Below are 19,079 nucleotides of genomic sequence, written 5' to 3'. Positions count from 1 at the left end.
TTCCCACTCTGCCCACAGCAAGTCCAAGCCCATTAGAAATAACATACCAACACGTCCCTTGACGAGGCTGCATATATATTTGCAATTAAAATATACATCTCTAGGGCCGTGGGACCCCTCCCCATCTGCCCATATCCTCCATCTTAACCAGAACAACCTAAGGGGGGTGAGCACGGGTTTTGGAGTCTGAGCTGAACTTGAACTGGCTGGCCTCCTTCCTGGATACACCGCGTTGGTCAAGCAATGGCACATGGCCCAGCCGCTGGGCCTCCACGTGCCTCAGAGTGAAACTGGTTAACAGGTCGTGTCCCTGGGGCCTGAGGGTCAGGAGAATTTAACCAGGTGAAGGAAGGCCCTGGCATGTGATGTGACATGGGGTCATAAATATGGTGTCCTGCTGGACAGCTCAGGGTCAGCAGGACAGAAATCCCTTCCAGTACTGGTGTGGCTCACAGACCCTGCTGGCCACCTGGATGGCCCAACCCCTGTGATGGTGCCCTCTGCTGGGCCTGGAATGCAGCCCACAGAGATAGGGGTGGGATCCGAGGTCCGGCTGGCTCTGGCTGGGGTCTTTACGTGGACGCCACTGGGTTCTGGTGACCGTTATGCAGGCTCCTCGGGGTGATTCTCCTCATTCTGGGCTCTTGGCTGCATCTGGACGGGGGATGGTCTGCTGGCTGCAGACCCCGTGCAGGACAATGGTGGTGTGTTCTCTTGATCACCACTGCAGAGAAAGCAACCGGACAGTGCCCCTGACGCAGGAGTTCCTGGAGTACCACGCCAATGGCGACGTGCACCAGGGCCCCGTTTCTGACAATTACAAGTTCACTGCCAACAAGACCGCAGTGCCCGCCTGGAAGACTGTGGTGATGGAGATCGTGAGGGGCAAGCTGGTGACTGAGGTCCGGCAGTACTTCTACAGGTGCCTGGGAATGCCCTGGACTAGCCGATGAGCGAATGCGGCCACCCCGGGGGCCGCCCTGGCATTCAGTTGAGGCTGCCATCTCTGGGCATGCTTTCTCATGTGCATGGGTCTAGTCATTTGGCCGGAGCCTGGGTTCAGAGAGGGGCTCTTGTTAGGTCCAGGCCCACACAGCAGCTCCATGGTGTCAGGGACCCAGGCTCCTCCTGCAGCATTTCTGAGTGTGCCATTGTGCACGTGGCCCTGGGAGGCCCCCTTTCTACCCACCCTGCCAGCAGGAAGGACGGGGAGAGGAAAGGAGCAGAGAGAGGCTCTGCAGCCTTACCTCCCACACCTCCTCCTCCTCCAGGAACACCACTGCCCAGAATTACACCTTTGCAATCCACTCCCGGCTTGCCCACGTGCCTTCGGACCCCGACCAAGAGCTGCTCTGTCACCGGATAGAGCAGAAGTACCGAGTGGGCCCCTTGGAGCTGAACCGAGAGGCCATCCTGAGGACCAGCAGTGATATAAACAACCAGAAGCTCATCTACTCAGACAACAACGGCTACCAGATGCAGCGGAGGCCCTACCAGGCCTTTGTGAACAACGTCATCGCCCGGGTAACCCACCTTGCCACACACTGCACCCTGCCACACGCTGCCTGTCCCCTTTAAGCAGCAGAGGCTCTGGAGAGAGTTCCTTTAATGCCCCCTTACCCCAGATCTGCCTACGCAGGGTTGAGCGCACAGGCTCCCAGTCAGACTGTGTCTGGATTCTGGGGCTACTACATATGTATGAGACAGCTCGGTTTGTACCTCTTTCCTCTTCTGAAGAATCAGTGCTTTGTCAGTGGGTCCTTTTGAGGGTTGGTGTGCTGCTGTGTGTTGAAGGCCTAGAGCCATCAGCTGGGCCACATGGCTAGGGAGCAACAGAGCAGAGAGCTGAACCCCCGTGCACTGGCCTCCAAGGTCAGGGCACCTCCTCTGTGTGCCACCGAGCCTTGGGGGCTGGCCGGGCAGCCTGCACCACCCTTCACCCAGAATGCCCGCCGTGGTGCTTATGTTGCAGAATTACTTCCCCATGGTGCAGTCGGCCTTCATCGCGGACAACAAAAGCAGGCTGGTGCTGCTGTCGGAACGCGCCCACGGCATCTCCAGCCAGGACAACGGACAGGTGGAGGTAGGAGGCGTGGTCTGACCTTCTGCAGCCCCTCAGAGCCACCCGTGAGCGCTCTACACAGGGAGGCCCTCAGACAGCCCCTCCTGCAGGTCATGCTCCATCGGCGGCTGTGGAACAACCTGACCTGGAACCTGAACTACAACCTCACGCTGAATGACACCTCGATCGTCTCCCCGATGCTCTGGCTTCTGCTGGGGCCCCACTCAGTCACTACTGCCCTGCGCCCAAGGATGGGGCTGGCACTGCAGCACAGGCCCATCGTGCTGGTCAGAGAGCTGGCCAGCAAAGGGGTGCCCATGGCACGTAGGTATCGCTTCTGCCCCAGAACGAGCCTTTGAGCCATGGTGGCCTCAGGAGGGACTCATGCCCTCAGGGATCTGGGCAGCTTTGGGGCAAGGAGGAGCCTCAGAGATTGAGGGCAAACAATGGGTCGCTCAAGGGCACGCTGCTGGCAAGCACAGAGCGGGGGCTCGAAGCTGTGCCACTCTGCACCTCTCCCTGATGTGTCTTAATGTGACACTGTCACCATGCCACTTGAGGCCTGGGGTCCCAGCATTTGAAAGCTAGGTTTTGTCTGAGTCTGGGCATGCTCACCAGGCAGCCCAGCCTGCAAGGCTGCGCTTTGCCTCCACGGAGGCATCTGTAGATTAGCAACCATGCAGTTCTGTATCATTAAAATAGTGGAACCAGAGTAACATTAAACCGGGATTTCACTAGAAGACGGTCCTTGGAGTAGGCTTTGAAAAAGTAAAGACCTAGCTACATTCTGGCCCCATCCTCAGGATCCTGGAACCCAGTTCGTTGCTTGCCCACTTGCGGAGGTGTTGATTAGGGTGTGCTTGCAAGGTATTTCCTCCAGTTTCAGACCAGAACCTTCTCAGGGCCTCCACATTCAGGCAGGCTGTTACCCACTCTTGCAGCATGCATTTCCCCAACTGCAGGCCAAGGGTGCCTCAGGTGCAGCCCTGCCCTGCAGGAGTTTTCACAGCCTGAAGGGGGGACATGATGGTGCCTTGCGTTTGGAGGAGCACAGCTGGAAGATCACACACCACTCCAGGTGTCCTCCCAGCTGGGACATGCTGTGCTCAGACGGCACCTGTTCCCCACTCCCCAGGTTAGTCTGCTTGCCATCACAGTGATGAGATCTCTGGGAAAACCAACTTTAAGGAGAAAGGTTATTTTGGCACATGGTTTCAGAGGTTCCAGTCCCTGGATCCAGTCCATGGTTTCAGAGGTTCCAATCAGGACAATCCATGATGTTTGGAGCCTTGGTGGAGGATGTCAGCTCACCTTGCAGAGTCTGGGAAACAGAAGGGATTGAGAATCAGTGTCCCCATCAAAGACCTGCCTCCAGTGAACTAACTCCCTCCCAAGAGCAAAGGCTGGTGACCAAGTCTTCAACACATGGCCTTTGGGGACAGACAAGTTCCAAACCATAGCACCACTCAAAACTGAGACTCTGACTTCCCATCTCGAAGTGCAGTAGGCCCAGGGAAGGCTTCTGATGGTCCTGCTGGCGTGAAGTGTCTGTGTGGCTGGGGTGCCATGCGCAGCTGCAGCTTGAGCGTGCCTCCGAGCAGGGCAGATGGATGTCAGGACAGGAGGAACTGGCTTCCCAGACCCCAAGTAGAAGGCAGAGCTGCAGGATCCTGGTCAAGCTCTCAGGGCCTTAGTCTCATCTGTCGTTTGAATGTCTAGACTGGGGAGGCTCCAGATCCTTCCAGCCCCTCAGCTCTGGGATCCCAGCCATTGGATGTGGAGGAAACAGCCTTCAGGGGGAAGGGCCTGCAAGGGCAAGGGTAAGGGCATGGACGCCTGGGGCGCCAGGACCGCAGGGCTCAGGCTGACTTGCATAGGCTGCACACAGGTTGGGAGAGAGATGGGCTGGAGACCGGGGAGACGCCACATGGAGAGTTCTGGGTGCCAGAAGGAGGAGTTGGTCCTGAACCCTTCCTCGCCCTGTCTGTCTGTCTTGCAGGATCCGCCCCAAAGCTCCTAGTACCCCAGGAGCAAGAAGCCGTGACACTGCCCCCAAATCTACACCTGCAGATCCTGAGTATCCCTGGCTGGAACTACAGCAAAGTCCACACCAAGCACAGGTACCTTCGGAAAGGTGAGGCAGGCGTCCAGCGGTCCAGACCCACTCTTCCAGGAGACCACCAGACCCCTCAGCCCAGCACCAGACAGAGGAGTTACCTCAGAGTCACTGCACTTCTGTGGGGCCCTTATGTGGTCCCTTATCTGCAGCACAGCCCACAGAGATGGCTGTCCTTATTCTGCCCAACCCTCAGGGCTGCTCAGGGTCCATCTCCCAGAAAATGGGCAGGTACCACTCCAAGAATGGGTGGCTGGTCCTGGGCTGGAGCCCACTTTCCCGGCTTGCTGGCTGACTCTGGCCACTCCCCGCCTGTGTGCAGGCTGTGGTCCATCCCTATTTGCTAGATGAGGGGCCCGGATACCTGCAACTGCCTGTAAAGTGGGCTCCCATAGCACCCCACTGCTCAGGGCAGGAGGTGGGGTCGTTCTCTGACTCTGGGTTTCAGATCCGCAACCATTCCACCAAGAGCATACAGAAATGCCTTTTACAAACCTCTTAGCTTGTGTGGGCCCCGGCAGCCATTCCTGTGTGCCATCTGAGAGCCAGCAAGCTCCAGCCTCAGGGCGAGCTTCATAGGACTTCAGCACCTCAGTGCCAGCCCAGAGTCTGTCGGCAGCTGGGGTGGCTGCAGGGCTGGGCTCCTGAGCCAGGGCTTCACAGTCAGCAGGCCCTCTTCCCAGAACCTTGGACCCAGGGCTTCCCCTGAGCCTTCTCTCCTCTGTAAGACAGGAGCGTCAGCACCGAGCCTGTCTGTGAGGGGCGGCCAGGGGTAGGACATGAGATCCCAGGACACTAGGGCCAACAAGACCAGCGTGTCAGGCCGGGTGACCGGTCGTGCTGTGGCCGCAGGGACCCCTGATTTGTTGCAGCATGAATTCATTCCTCCCCCGTGTGTTCCATGGGGGTCAGCGGGAAAGCCGCTCTCACTGAGGCCACCAGGACCCCGTGTGCAGGTTGTGCTGCAGCACCTGCCTCCTCTTTACTGTGGAAAGTGACAGCTGGCTCCCACCACTCTGGGTGGTGTGGCTGCACCTCGCCTCGGAGGCAGGGCAGGAGAGAACTGGAGCCTTGAGGACAGCCCACTGATGACCTCACAGGGAAAGAGGACCCGGCCTCCGCCCCTGAATGGCAGGCTGGGAGGCCTGGAGTCCTCCCTCCTCGGTACTCCAACTTCCTGACCATGGGCAGGGACTTCCCCCTGAACCTTGGCTTCCTCTGCTGTCAAGTGGGGACCCAGCAGCTGCCTCTCAGAGAGGCTGAGGATGTGGAATGAGTCAAATGTAAAGCACCTGGGACACACCAGGGCCTTGAGGCTGGCTGGTAAGGGTCCTCACTGCCATCTTTGGTACTTAAAGGCCACCAACCAAAGGCCCAAGCCGACCTGCACCGCGTCCTGCTGCGGCTGCACCACCTGTATGAGGCGAAGGAGGACCCGTTCCTGTCTCAGCCGGTGACTGTGGATCTGGAGGTAACTGCCCCTTGCCCATCCCCGCAGACCACTGTGGCTGGCCCCCCCAGGAGAGTCTGAGGCCCTGAGTGAGTACCCCCGTGGGCCCACCTTCCTCGTCCTCCTTCGAGGTCTCCTGGCTTTGTCAGTTACAGCAAGTCCGCTTCTTCCCCTCTGATCACCGACAACACAGACAGCATTTGCATAATTAGGAACAAAGCAGATTGAGGCGGCCTTCCTCTGAAGATGGCTTAGAGGTCCAGGGGCCACCCAGCTCCACCACTGGGCTGTCTCCACCCCACCAGCCTCTGGGCCAACTTCCTCACCTGGTCAGGTGGGGAGACAGGGAGTACTCGGCTGAAAAGCTGTGGAGATGCATCGAGAGCCTGCCCACAAGTGCAGGCACCTGAGGGTCGCAGCATCGGCCCAGGGTGGTGCCTGTCCCCCAGGCCCTCATCCGGCCAGGCAACGGGGAGGCACACAGCCTGGCCTCAGTCTCCTCCTCTGTAAATGAGCTGGCAGACCCTTCCTTTCAGAGTGGAGAGCTGAACAGACACATCCAGCAAGGCAGGGCCTGCCCTGGACAATGGACACCACCCCTGCTGCTGCTCTGCTCGGATCTAGGGCATCTGGGGCCACCCCTCACTCTGCTTCTGTCCCTGCAGACCATCCTGCGGGGGCTGGGGCCCGTTGTGGCGGTCAAGGAGCGCTCGCTCACTGGGACCTGGGACATACGTTCGCTGCAGCGCTGGAACTGGAGGACGAAGACTGGCCACCAGAAAGGTGGGAACCCCTACCATAGTCCCAGCCAGGTCCCAGCCAGGCTCCGGAGCTGGACAGATCTGGTGCAGATCCAGCCATCCACCTTCATGGCCACGGGGCCTCAAGGGGCCCTTTCCCCGTGATCCTGCAGCCTCCTGATTTCCAGAGTAGGTCAAGAAAGGCTTGGATCAGTCTCTGCCTGCCAATGCCACACGCAGGCACGTACATGAGCGTGCATGTGTGTGAGAAATGCACACATACACATGGACCGCACACCCTGTCCGTGCCCTGAGCAAGAGCCCCAAGCTCCTGAGTGTGGCCCAGGGGTTCTGCCAGAGTTGGCCCTGCAGAGTGGCCATCCTGTGTCCACTCTGCACCCACCATTATCTCCCACAGGCTGGGCAGCCTCATGCCTCCAGCTTTGCCATCCCCTCCCTCCTCCTCAGAAGGTCCCTGTCCTTGTTCCTGGCTTCCCCCAGTCCCCACTAGGCAGGTGGCTCTGCTGCTCTCCTGGCCCCAGTGCTTCCTCTATCCTGGGCATCGCCTCTTGTCCACTGCACACAGCATGGTGCCGAGTGCAGAGTGGACACTTAGTGGCAGGGAGAGGAGGAGGGACCCAGGTGAGGAGGGAGGCAGGACAGATGTGCCTCCTCAGTGGCCATGTTTTACCAGGTGGCCCAGTTAGAAAGCCCACAGATGTTGAGTACAGACCCCAGGGGGAAACCCGTCCACTGGGGCCAGGACCAGCCTGTATCACATGCTCTGCCTGGGCATGCCTCAGGAGAGGGAGACGTGGAGAGACCCACTTGTGTAAAGACCCCAGTGGGCACAGGCCTCAAGGGCCATGGTCACCATGGGAGCCACAGCAGGCTGTATGCAGCAGCAGGTTCTGGGGGGAGTCTGGAAGAAGCACCTTGCTGGACACACTCTGTGCTCCCCCAGGCCATCCCACCTCTCCCTCAAGACTGAAGAGAGGCCCCATCGTCACTGTCTACCCCAAGGAAATCCGCACGTTCTTCATTGACTTCCAACAGCCATGATGGGTTGCCACGGCTTCAGGACTGCCCCAGCCGTCAGTGCCGAAGCAGAGGAAGAGCCATCAAGAGGGACTGGGGTCGGAAATGAGCTGCTGATCCCACAGGCTAGCAGCAGGAAATGGTCCTATTTGGGATTTTCTCTTATTTTTTTAAAATAAAATTTATATTACAAAGTCTGGGTTCTCTCTCCAGTGCTCAAGCCCGCCCCCACTCTCCTCACACGTGAAGGATGTCTTCCTTCTTTCTTTTAATTTCTTTTGGTTTTAAAATAACCTTTTATTTAAAAAAAAAAAAAAGTTATGTGCATTATAGGAAACAGAAAAACACAATGAACAAAGTCATCAACACACGAGCAGCTTACAGCTGTGTGTCCTTCTAGGTCCCCAATGCACATGACGTCCAGTTTCATGTGGTCGGGCTGTTGGTGCATATCATGCCTCCCGCACATCATGAATATTTACAACTCGAAATCCCAGGGCTACATGGTTTGATAACCAAGAATACACTGCAAATTCAGTCTGGGCAAAAAAGAAAAAAAGAAATGTAATCTTGCCTTTTTCACAAAAGACAAAAATGGCACGACTTTGAGGTAAAGGACCGGCAGAGCCATGGTGAAGCACTGCTCTGTGTCGCGCCCCACTGAAGACGAGACGACGGGGCACACGAGGCACGGTTTCCACATCCACACTGTTCACGTGTCAGCAAGAAGCTCTGTGCCACTGACTGTTGACACCCACGTGCAGCCAGAGAGGTGCCCACAGGCCAGGGTGGGTCTCGTGCTCTGGCTCACCCACGCCCTGGGTGCCATCCCCAGCACCATGAAGAGAAAGACAAAAAGTCAACCTGAATGCACGTGCACACACCTCTCCCTGTCCCTCCACCCTCTGCTGCCGCCCACGGTCAAGTCCTGACACACACTGCCTAGAGGTGGCTGTGGGGGGCCATCACGCTATGTGACCAGCATTCTCCTTCCCTGATCAGTTGAGGCCCTGTCGGTCACTTCCAAGTGATCCGGCCACATCAAAGTGGCCCTAGATGGCTACACCAATCTTGGAAGATGCAAAATGTCACAAAATGTGTCCTCATGCATAGGCGCGCCTTCCTGTAGCCCCACAGATCCAGCTATGCTCACCTGTTCCTTTGTGATATTACCCCCTTGCCCTGTTTAGGATAATGTTTCCATGGAAACACCCTTTGTGTGTCCCCTTCTCTTGCTCTGCCTTTGGGTCCGTCCTTCCTAGCTGACAGCGGACATCATGAAGCTAGACTCAACCCCTTGAAACCTGACCTCTTGCCTCATTTGAATGACTGCTCCTCAATAAAAGGGGTCAGCACGGGCTTGTACTCTCTCGCTCTCTCATTCGGTGGACCCTTAAGGTCAGAGGAGCCGTCACAGGACCCAAAGAAAAAGGCATCTCTGCCTCTTGTGTGGTTATTTCGTGCAGCCCAGTTCCCCTGGAGTGACTCTTGAGTGTTTCAGTTGCGAGGAAGGCGACAGGTAGCGAAAGGACTCCACAAGGCGATGCGTCTTTTCTCTCAACGATGACAGAGGTATTTAAGTCAGCTCATTCACCAGCTCACTTTTCCCCACAGGTGTCAGTGCAGGACGTCTACAAAGCCCAGATGCCTCAGAATAAAGACCCACCTCACTCCACAGTAAACACATGTACCTGATGTCAAAGCACCAGACCTAGGGCACAATCCAAACCAGCTGAGAGCTGCAGAAGTCCCAGCAAGGAGCCCCCCCACACACACACATCTTGCTCTGCTCCCCCTTGACCTTTCCAGCCACAGAGCACGGCACTAGTCCAGGTCCCAGAGGCGATTGACAAAGCTACTCCCAGGAGACAGTACTTCCTAACAACGATTACACAGGGATTATTTCACCATCTCCACCTTAAGTATACTAGGGGCAATGTGGCTTGTTTATCCTTAATACATTGACTAAAATGGCTGGACAGCTAAACTAACATAGCTGGGGGCAGAGCCTCTGCATCTTGCCTCCTGCTCCACCCACCACTACCCAGGCCCCACACAGTCTCCAACGCATCAAAGTTCACAATTCCCAGTGCAACACTTCCGTGAAACTGCAGAAAGCCTGCCAAGGAGCTTGCTGCAGCCCACTCCCACCATGTGTGGTGCCCTTCTCAACATCTAGAAAGACTGCAACTTCCAGTCAGGGCTGAGGCGTCCTGCTGGGCACAGAGGCCTTGGTCTGAGACTAAGAAGGCGGTAATTAGAAAGTGGCTTCTGTGTAGAAGCATTCCCACCTAGGGCCCTCCCCTTCCCTCTCCTGTCAGCCAGTGGCCAGGTGCTTGCTTCTGTGATGCATACGGGGTTGTAACAACTTCCCCTTCGCGCACAAGTGGTTTTAGGAGCAGCCCCTGGCTCTGAACACACTTGGAGTGTGCACACTAGCTCCGGTTCTGTCATGCACTGGTAATTTCCATAACATTTAGAGACCAGATGCTGTAAACTGGCACTCTCTCCTTTTTTACACAGTGCACACAGCAAAGGCAAACAGCTCAGGACCCAAGGACATGGCTACTCTTCCTCATGCGAGCCCTCTGACATTGGGCTCTTTGCACCCCTTCTCCCCAGACTCACACACAAACAAGGTAGCTCGGCTATTCTCCCCAAAACAACATTTCCAGTGAATTTTAACAAGATATTTACAAAATGTGTTGTTACTACCTCTACTTTTAAGAGGTTCCAGGCAATTCAGAACAGCTAGAAAAACTGGATGATTCAAAGAAGTACCTAGCACTGTCGATCAAGTGTACAGCAGTGAAGAATAGCACACGCACACAGTGGTCGCAACAGGAAAATGTCCTCTGCCTATGACTGGCACAGAACCTTCTCTTTATTTTCGGATCTTCTAATCCATGTGGCTCCTGGTGTGGCCTCTAGGGGAGGTCTAATGAATTCATTTCATTTCCATGGGGCTAAAGGGGTAAACTAGTGGTAGAGGCCAGCATGCACAAGACCCAGGGTTTTATCCTCAGCACCAGAAAAAAAAAAAAAAAAAAAAAAAAAATGTTGGAGAATGCTCAATCTTCTCAGGCACATATGCAAAGTGCGTGCTAAAATTGCCCAGGTCATTAGACAAATATTAACAAATTTTAAACAGCATAAAACAAAACTCCATTTCTAATCAGAATGCAATTAAGTTAGAAATCAGAAGAGCACAAATGGCTCTTGGATGTTTGAAAAACATTTTTTTGGGGGGGGGAGGGTGGTACCGGGCATTGAACTCAGGGCACCAGCCACTGAACCACATCCCCAGCCCTATTTTGTGTTTTATTTAGAGACAAGGTCTCTCTGAGTTGCTTAGCAACTCACTTGCTGAGGCTGGCTTTGAATTTGGAATCCTCCTGCCTCAGCCTCTCAAGCCACTGGGATTACAGGTGTGCACTACCACACCTGGCTTGAATAACATTTTTTCAAAATCTAATAATTTGTCGAGCAAAAATTACAGTGGGAATAAGTGTACTTATAAATAAAGAATAATGAGGGGCTGGGGTTGTAGCTCAAGGTAGAGTACTTGCCTTGCATGCCTGAGGCACTGGGTTCGATCCTCAGCACCACATAAAAATAAATAAATAAAAATAAAGATATTGTGTCCATCTACTGAGAAACTGATGACTCCATTTTTGAAAATCCAGTTTCGATCTCAAGGCCTGTCCAAAGGGACGGGCGTGACCCTTGTCCTTGGAAAAACCCACTGAGTGTTCCTAGGCACAGAGCCACCCTGCTGAGTTGTTTGTCTGTAAATAACAGGAGAGATCTGGGTGTTAGGTGTCCTAACTCAGTTAACAGAAAATACAGAAATGCTGGAGACTGGCCCCTACTGAACACTGGACACCTGGCATCTATGCCCGGCATGAAAGTATATAGTGGAGGGGACCCACCTCCCCTCATCCTGGAGAAGAGGCACTGTTTTCCAGTTCTTTGGCAGGGTGTGAGCCATCTGCCCCTCACTCCCTCTAAATCAACCTTCTATTTTAGAATAGTTTTAGGTTGGCAGCAAAACTGGGCAGCAAGCGCAGTTCCCATACCACCACTGCTCCCGGAAGCAGAGCACAGCATGTGTGCAATCAGTGAAACCATGTTGGCACATCATCTTCACCCTGTCCTGCCTTTACTTTAGGGTCCATTCTGGGTGGCATACATTCTGAGGGTTCAGGCGCGTATCCACCAGGATAGTCTCACACAAAGCAGTTTCACTGCCCTGAACGTCCGCCAAGCTCTGCCTGCCTATCCCTTTCTCCTCAAGCAGCCACTGAGCTTTTTGCTATCTCCATAGTAGCTGGAATTGAAGCCAGAATTGGGCCGGCAGTCAGTGTAGACAGGTGAATCGAGTCAGGTCGGGTCAAGGAGGCCAATTTTGAGTGAGTCTGGGAAGTTGGAGACTGACCCATGAAGGATCTTAACAAGAACCTGCCCTTGCTCCAACCTGTTACCAAGGTAAGCTGTCCCAGGAATTTCCCCTCCCTCCAGGGAGTTATCAGATTGTTAAAGGGTCCCTCTCTACTCCACCCTGCCCTCTCCCCTTGGCCCACCGGTTTTCCACTTTCTGGCCCTCACACCAAGCATTTCCTGGGCCTTGTCAGGAAAAAGAAAGATAAGTGGGGGAAAGGCAGGAGAACAAAGGAAGCCTAGGACTCATAAAAAGGGCAGAACACCTTGCTTCTTGGGATACCAGGATACCAGCTATGGCCCCCTTCTCCTCACGGTTTAGGTCTATGTTAGCCCCCCCTTTTTTTTAAACATTTATTTTTTAAGAGTAGTTGAACACAATACCTTTATTTTTATGTGGTGCTGAGGATCAAACCCAGGGCCTCACCGTGCTAGACCAGTGCCAGCCCCAACCCTATGTTCACCCTTTTTAAATAAACCCTGCTTCATATGTTTGCCTCAGCGCGCTTCTCTAATCTTCAAACTTCAACATGTGGGGAAGCAGGACTCATCACAGAAAACCGGAAGTATCAGAATCATGTAGTAGCTGTAGAGATTGGCTTTTACTTAGTAAGATGCACTCAAGGTTTCCTCAATGTCATTCACGGCTTGATAGCCTGTTTTCTTTTAGGACTGAATTATATTCCATTATCTGGGATATAGTTTATCCATTCACCTGTTGAAGGCCACTTGCTACTGAGTTTGGGCAGTTAGGAATAAAGCTGACATAAACATCTATGCACAAGTTTTTGTGAGAACAAACAGGTTGAACCCAGTTGAATAAATATCAGAGTGTGATTGCAGAGTTTCTTTAGTTTTAAAAAGTAACTACCAGGACTGGGGATGTAGCTCAATGAGCACATTGCCAAGAGCACTTTCCAAACTTGCATCAGTCTCTGGGTTCTATTCCCAGCACCACAAAATGATAATAATAAACTACCACACTGTCTTCCAGGGTGGTTGTGCCATTTTGCACTCCTACCAGCAAGGAACAAGAGTTTCTCTTGAGCCACATCCTCACCAGCATTGGGTATTGTTAATATTCTGCATCTTAACTATGCTAATAAGTGTGTAATGGAATCTCATTGTCATCTGGGCCATTAATTCTTACTTAAGAAAAATTTGAGATAGGTGCTTCTGATATATCAAGAAAGCCCCCAAACCTGGAATTTTACGAGAGGAGCAACCAAAATATAAAGAATCGAGGTCAGGCACGGTGGCAACTGCCTGTAATCCCAGTGACTCGGAGGCTGAGGCAGGAGGATAGCAAGTTCCCCACCAGCCTCAGCAACTCAAGCCCTCAGCAGGACCCTGACTCGAACTGCAAAAATAAATAAAAATAAAAAGCTGGGATGTAGTTCAGTGATAAAGCATTTTTGCACCCTTGGATTCAAAGCCCAGGACCCCACCCCACCCCAACCCGCTCAAAACAAAAACAAAAACAAATCTGACAAAGGCCTAAATAAAAGAGATGCACTTTACACATGTGTATGCTTGGTGTTTACAAAGTACTTTCATGATTTTTATCTTAGTCCCCAACTGTGACTTTTTATCTGTCAACTGGAGATCGCTGGGGGGGGGGGGGACTTGGGTCAAAACACCAGTTAAGTCACAGTTTGCACGTCGTTCTGTGTTGAGCGAAGGCTGAAGCGGGGACATGGCGAAGGCCGCGGCGCCCTGCGCTGGAGATTGGCGCCGCTGGCCAACTGGCGCGGGGGTGCGCGGGCCCCGGGGTGCGGGGTCTGCGTGGAGAAAAGACCCCCGACGCGCGGAGTGCAGCCTCGCGGAGACGGAGGCGCGCTTCAATGGTTGAGTCCAAGAGGAAGGGCTCCGAGCGTCGCTCGAGATGCTACAGTCTTCGTCGGCATTGGACCCCCGCCTTCTCCGCGTCCAGCGCGGGAAAACCTCCTTTTCAACGTAAACTTCCGTGCCAGGGAACCGCCACGGGAGGCGGACGCGACAGAAGCCCACGCCCACAAACCTGGGCAAAACGGGGCGGAGCTCGGGGTGACGCACGCGGGACCAGGGTCTCGTGCGCGCGCGCGTCGACTAGCGCGCGGCCGCGCTTTACAGCGTGACCGTAAAGCGAGGCGTGGCCGAGTCGTGAAAGGGGCCGCAACGCGCAGAGCGCTGGTTGACGGCCAGGACTCCATTTTGTTCGTCGCCTCTCGCTCTCCAGTCGCCGTTTCCGTGGCTGCTCTGAGGGGAAAAGTTTTAAAAGGGCGAAAGTTACACAGACCGCCCTGCGGCTGCGTGGCTGAGCGCCGCGAGCGTCCACCTTACCCCCGCAGACGTCGGCAGCGCGGCCCGAGCGCGAGATGCGGCCCCTGGACGTGGTGGAGCTGGCCGAGCCCGAGGAGGTGGAGGTGCTGGAGCCCGAGGAGGACTTCGAGCAGTTCCTGCTGCCGGTCATCAACGAGATGCGCGAGGACATCGCGGCGCTGACCCGCGAGCGCGGCCGGGCGCACGCGCGCAACCGCGGCAAGCTGTGGGAGATGGACAATATGCTCATCCAGATCAAGACGCAGGTGGAGGCCTCGGAGGAGAGCGCGCTGAACCACCTGCAGGGCGCGGACGGCGGCACGGCGCCCCGGGCGGCCCCGCGCTGCGAGAAGGCGGAGGAGAAGGCCAAGGAGCTGGCCAAGATGGCAGAGATGCTGGTGGCGCTGGTGCGGCGGATAGAGAAGGGCGAGTCGGCGTGACGGCGGTGAGCGGGCGCGGCCACGTGGGCGCGGGGGCCGCGCGGCCGGGGACGGCGGGGCGCTGCTGCGCGGGAGGCCGGCTCGGTGTCCGCCCGGGTCGCACCCGCGGGAGCGACTTCGAAATAAACGCCCTGCGGCACCGGAAGGTGTGCAGCCGCGGGGCGTGGAAACGGTGGCCCTCGGCAGCCGCTGGACGGTCTCAGATTTTGCTGGAAGGCCGGGATGAGTCAGGCGGCTTCCCGAGAGGGGCGACCTGCGTGGTGGGCTTTGCGTCCCCTCCGCGTTGACCTCTCTGATGCGTGTCTCCCGTTTGTGCCCTAGGTTTCCGCAGCGGGTCCTGGTCCAGTGATGGAGATTGGTGACACCCTGGAGAAGCTGAAACCAGAGAGCCTCTTGTTTTCCCTTTTTCTCTGTCTACACTCTGTCCTCACCTACACTACGTTTCTGCTGTGGTCGGGGGTTGATGACCTCAATGAGTTTTGATTGTTAAATGTTTTTGTTTGGGGAAGTAATTTTTGTTTGGAAAAAGCTCTCACATACAGGAATTAGGGCCTAGATTGTGAGCTCTTGCGGCAGTCACATTTGTTCCTGGGTTTGGTTGTTATTTCTGAATTTTGAGGTGCTTTGCTCTTTCTAGTGTGACCTGATAGCTCCCTGGAACTTTGGGTCTGTGCAAAACATGAGACTCAGTGTTCTCCAGCTCTGGAGGTGCCCAAGGAGCTGCGTGGACTCCGAAGACCACTCCATGCAGCAGCTGCTGAGGAAGGGGCCAGACTTGGACTGGGAATGCGGATGGGCCTGACCTGGCTAGGACTGATGAGTCTGGAGAACGGGTGGAGGATGGTATTGTTTGTATTGGGGGACTTTAATTTCTGTGTGAGACCAAAGGCGGAGAGATGTATTTTGTTCAAAATTTAAATTTTATGTGGTACACTATCGGATGTAACCTGTCTCATGGGTTTGTTTGGACAGCCTAACTCAGCTCTATTTGCCATGGAACCAGAGTAGGAGGTGAGATCTTGGTATTCTATATGGGTTGATGTGACACCCGTATGTATTTTAGAGGATACTGGACATAAAAACGAAAGATATTTGCAAAGACCCTTCAGGGGCTGGGAAGGGAAGCCTGGAACTGTCTTCATTGAACTGGACAGGGAAGAGGCATCTTCAAGGTTCATATGTTGTCCAGCTATAAGTTTATTTGAATAGCAGGCCTGCTAAGTATTTGAGGTCAAAACCCTACCATGTTTAAAAAAGTAAACAAACTTACCATGTTAATAAAAGTATTCATTTGCTTGAAAAGACAGAATATCTAGAAAGTTATTAAGAAATTTTTGTTCTTTAAGTTTTTTTCCTTGACTGTCCTTGTTCCTGAGTGGGGGTGACATCCTGTGGTCTTAAGCTGTTGTGAAAGGGAGCTTCTCAACTCTGAGTGCTCTTTAAGGAGCCAGGATAAAGGAAAAAAACATAGGTGTAGGAAGGAACCTCATGTAATCCTGTGGTCCAGGCCCTGTCTTCTAAGAAACCAAATGACTTTAGTCTTTCAAATCATATTCTTTTCTAGTCTTTGCACTGGGAATATAATGATAAAATAAAATTACAGTGGGGTGGATCAATGTACAATGTGCTGGTGAGCCACACCCCCTTGGGAAGTGAAGGACTTAAACTCCCCTAGCTGCTTTAGCTAGCCACACCCCTGCTCCTGAGTGGTCCACATCCAGAGAGGGCCTTCTACTCCCAGTTTGTGACAATATAAGTCATCTCTGCTTCAGAACTCCTGTTGGATCTACTGAAGCTTTGGTTAGGACTATATCACAACCCAGTGTTACATTCCTTATCTTCCTCAGGTATTGGTTCCTAAAGAACTTACCTGTACTAATTTTCATCTAGGAAACTAGCAGCAGGAAGTCTACTTCCTGGGGGGACCTAGTTGGTAAGCAAATCTAAAGCAAGAAAGTCATGTATCAACAGCTCTAATACCATATCTAAGGAGAGCATTGAGGGAGTGCCTAGGAAACCTGTCCAGAGGAAGTAATTGGTGAACTTAGCTTTCAAGGTCAGGAAGGATGGGGAACATGCCAGTCACAGGGGAAGAGTGTAAGAAAATGCCAGAGATCCAGAGGGGTTTTTTTTGTTTTGTTTTGTGTTTCCCCCATTTGTATTTCTCTAGCGGGGAAAACTGGGCCTTGTGGAATTATGAATCAGGAGACAACTACCTAAGCTGTATTTGGTCATAACTAAGAAATTAGACATTGATCTAATGCTACTAGACTTTATTCTTATTTTACCAGTTTTCTACTAATGCCCTTTTTCACTCAGGGCACTACACTGCACTGGGTAGTTGATTTTTTTAAACGGATAATACTTAATGAGACAATATTCAGGATAAAAGAGTCATCCTTCCTCTCTCCCCCGCATCTCAGTTCACCTAAGATAAAACCTTCTACCAGTAACCTGATGAATAGTCCACATTTGTGATGTTTGTGTGTGTGTTTCTGTACACACTCTCCCATACTTTTTTAAAATTTTCTGGCGTATACTATGTGACCTGTGAGAGTCTTTTTTCCCTCTCATTCTTAAGAGAAGTCATGAGGGCTGTGGGAGCGCAGGGTGTCTCCTAACCTAACATGGGAGAGTGGGAATGGCATCTGGAAGACAGGTATGAAACAAGCCCTGAGGAGAAACGGGCAAGTATGGAGAATGAGTGAAGCCTGCAGCTTCAACACTTGGTCAGCATCAAGCCAAGGAGGCCTTGAAGAACTGCCAAGGCCCTTTGGAACAAAGCAGATTTAATTCTGCCAGGCATCATGCCAGAACCGGCAACAGCCATGACACAACTCTTGGGGACAAAATACTGACAGATGACTAACTCAGAGGAAGGGAGAACACTGAAGAGCTGCAGATCCGCTGGAGATAAAGGCTCAGGGCAGGGCCAGAGAGCATGGGGAGACCTGGCCTCCTTTCATCCTACACCTGCCCTCAGTGATCTTAGGCTGACGTGGCTTGTCCCTCTTTGAAGCCCTGGCATTATGAGTGACTTCTAGCACTGAAGCTATTTTGGGATGAAGTGCTGTAGGGATCATTAGTGCTGTTCAAATAAGTTCTAGTTGTCGACATTTTGGGCGCACAGTATGATTGCACATCTTGACCACCTTGTGTTTGCCTGGGACCATGTGACTAATTGGCAGGTGACACCTGTCATATCCAAGCCAGAACCTCCAACATGATGGTCTCCAGAGCCCTCTGTCTCCTACGCCATGGGGACTAGCAACACTTGAGATGGTGGTTGGCTGTCAGCCTGTGTGCCTTTGATGAGCATAGCTTCCTGACAATCTACAGCAAGTTGTAGCAAAATAAAGAAAAACAAGTGGTTTTAATCCTCTGAGATTTGGGGATTGTTAAAAAACTAAACCTAGACCAAGGTTACTGAAAAAAGATTTTTCTCCTTTCCTGGCCTTGCTCAAAAGCCAAGCTTCCTCCTGAAACCTGTATCCTCCACTGTGATCTCATCTCTCTTGCCTGCCTGGGAGCATTGTCCAATAAATGCCTCCTGTGTCACTCATTCACTTTTTCTGCCCTCTAATGACTCCAGGGGGACAGGATGCCCAAAGTCAAATACCTGGCTCTGTCCACCATCTCCCATCCAGGCAGAAGGTAAACATGGAGCACCTTAGGCGTCTACATCTTTCAGGTGTAAGTGGGGTTTGCGATCCTGGTTAGCATTGTGGCCAGGTAAATCCACTAAAACCCTCCAGAGCTTGCTTCAGTTGCTGCCCAAAATGTCACTCTACCCAGACCCTCAAAATACTGATTAGTTCCCTTTCCTCCTCTTCAAACTCTAGTTCTTGGTTCACAAGATACGCCAGGCTGTTATTCCCAAACTCATCTTTGCTTTTTCAAAAACGTTCTTTACCAACTCTCACAGCTGAAGCTACCCTTCTACAAGCCCTGGCTACCCTGCAGCCCAGTTGATGGTCACAGCAGCACTCTGATGCCTGGTGCCAACATGGGTGACGACAACTGGGTTCTTTAGGGCTGCATTTTCACCAAAGAGGAGTGAAGAAGGAAAAGGGGGAATTGAAGTGGTATGTTTGGGAACTGGAATGTCCCCCAAAGGCTCATGTGTTGAAGGCTTGGTCCCCAAGTGGCAATATTCAGAGGTGGGGTTCTTGGGAAGTGATGGGATATGAGGGCTTTGACCTCATTGGTCAGTTGGAAGGTGGTGGAAACTGGAGGAGGTGGGACCTGGTTGAAGGGAGTAGATCTTTGGGGATGTGCCCCCGGGAACTACATCATATTCAGACCCTTTGCTCTCCCTCCCTCCTTCCGGGCCACCGTGAGGTGAGCAGCTTTCCTCTGCTGTGCCTTTCACCATGATGTTCTGCTTCACCACAGACCAGAAACAATGGGGCCAGCTGACAATGGATTGGAACCTCTGAAATTGTGAGCCAAAATAAACCTTCCCTCCTCTAAGTTGATTTTCTCAAGCATT

The 19,079-nt window shown here is 53.1% G+C and overlaps 2 protein-coding genes across 2 annotated transcripts in view; both read left to right on the top strand.

Moving 5' to 3' along the window:
* Positions 1–7,603, top strand: part of Man2b2 (mannosidase alpha class 2B member 2) — a 29,983-nt gene extending 22,380 nt beyond the window's left edge. Inside the window, exons 12-19 of the mRNA XM_076864817.2 lie at positions 731–922; positions 1,272–1,524; positions 1,973–2,083; positions 2,173–2,386; positions 4,062–4,196; positions 5,537–5,649; positions 6,294–6,411; positions 7,333–7,603. Of these exons, the coding sequence (XP_076720932.2) occupies positions 731–922; positions 1,272–1,524; positions 1,973–2,083; positions 2,173–2,386; positions 4,062–4,196; positions 5,537–5,649; positions 6,294–6,411; positions 7,333–7,430 (1,234 nt within the window). The 3' untranslated portion in view covers positions 7,431–7,603. The remainder of the gene's footprint in view (positions 1–730; positions 923–1,271; positions 1,525–1,972; positions 2,084–2,172; positions 2,387–4,061; positions 4,197–5,536; positions 5,650–6,293; positions 6,412–7,332) is intronic.
* A 6,413-nt stretch (positions 7,604–14,016) lies between these two features.
* Positions 14,017–15,896, top strand: LOC143406235 (MORF4 family-associated protein 1). The gene is made up of 2 exons (XM_076864923.2): positions 14,017–14,592; positions 14,909–15,896. Exon 1 carries the CDS (start codon positions 14,204–14,206, stop codon positions 14,585–14,587), a length of 384 nt encoding a protein of 127 aa, XP_076721038.1. The 5' UTR covers positions 14,017–14,203; the 3' UTR covers positions 14,588–14,592; positions 14,909–15,896.
* Positions 15,897–19,079: the final 3,183 nt, after the last annotated feature.

Source organism: Callospermophilus lateralis, chromosome 8, assembly GCF_048772815.1.
Source record: "Callospermophilus lateralis isolate mCalLat2 chromosome 8, mCalLat2.hap1, whole genome shotgun sequence".
NCBI lineage: Eukaryota > Metazoa > Chordata > Mammalia > Rodentia > Sciuridae > Callospermophilus > Callospermophilus lateralis.
This window is presented reverse-complemented; position numbering and strand designations above follow the sequence as displayed.

Bases quoted from the DNA above. Each gene is read 5' to 3' on its own strand.
- LOC143406235 (XM_076864923.2), top strand. From the start codon at position 14,204: ATGCGGCCCCTGGACGTGGTGGAGCTGGCCGAGCCCGAGGAGGTGGAG.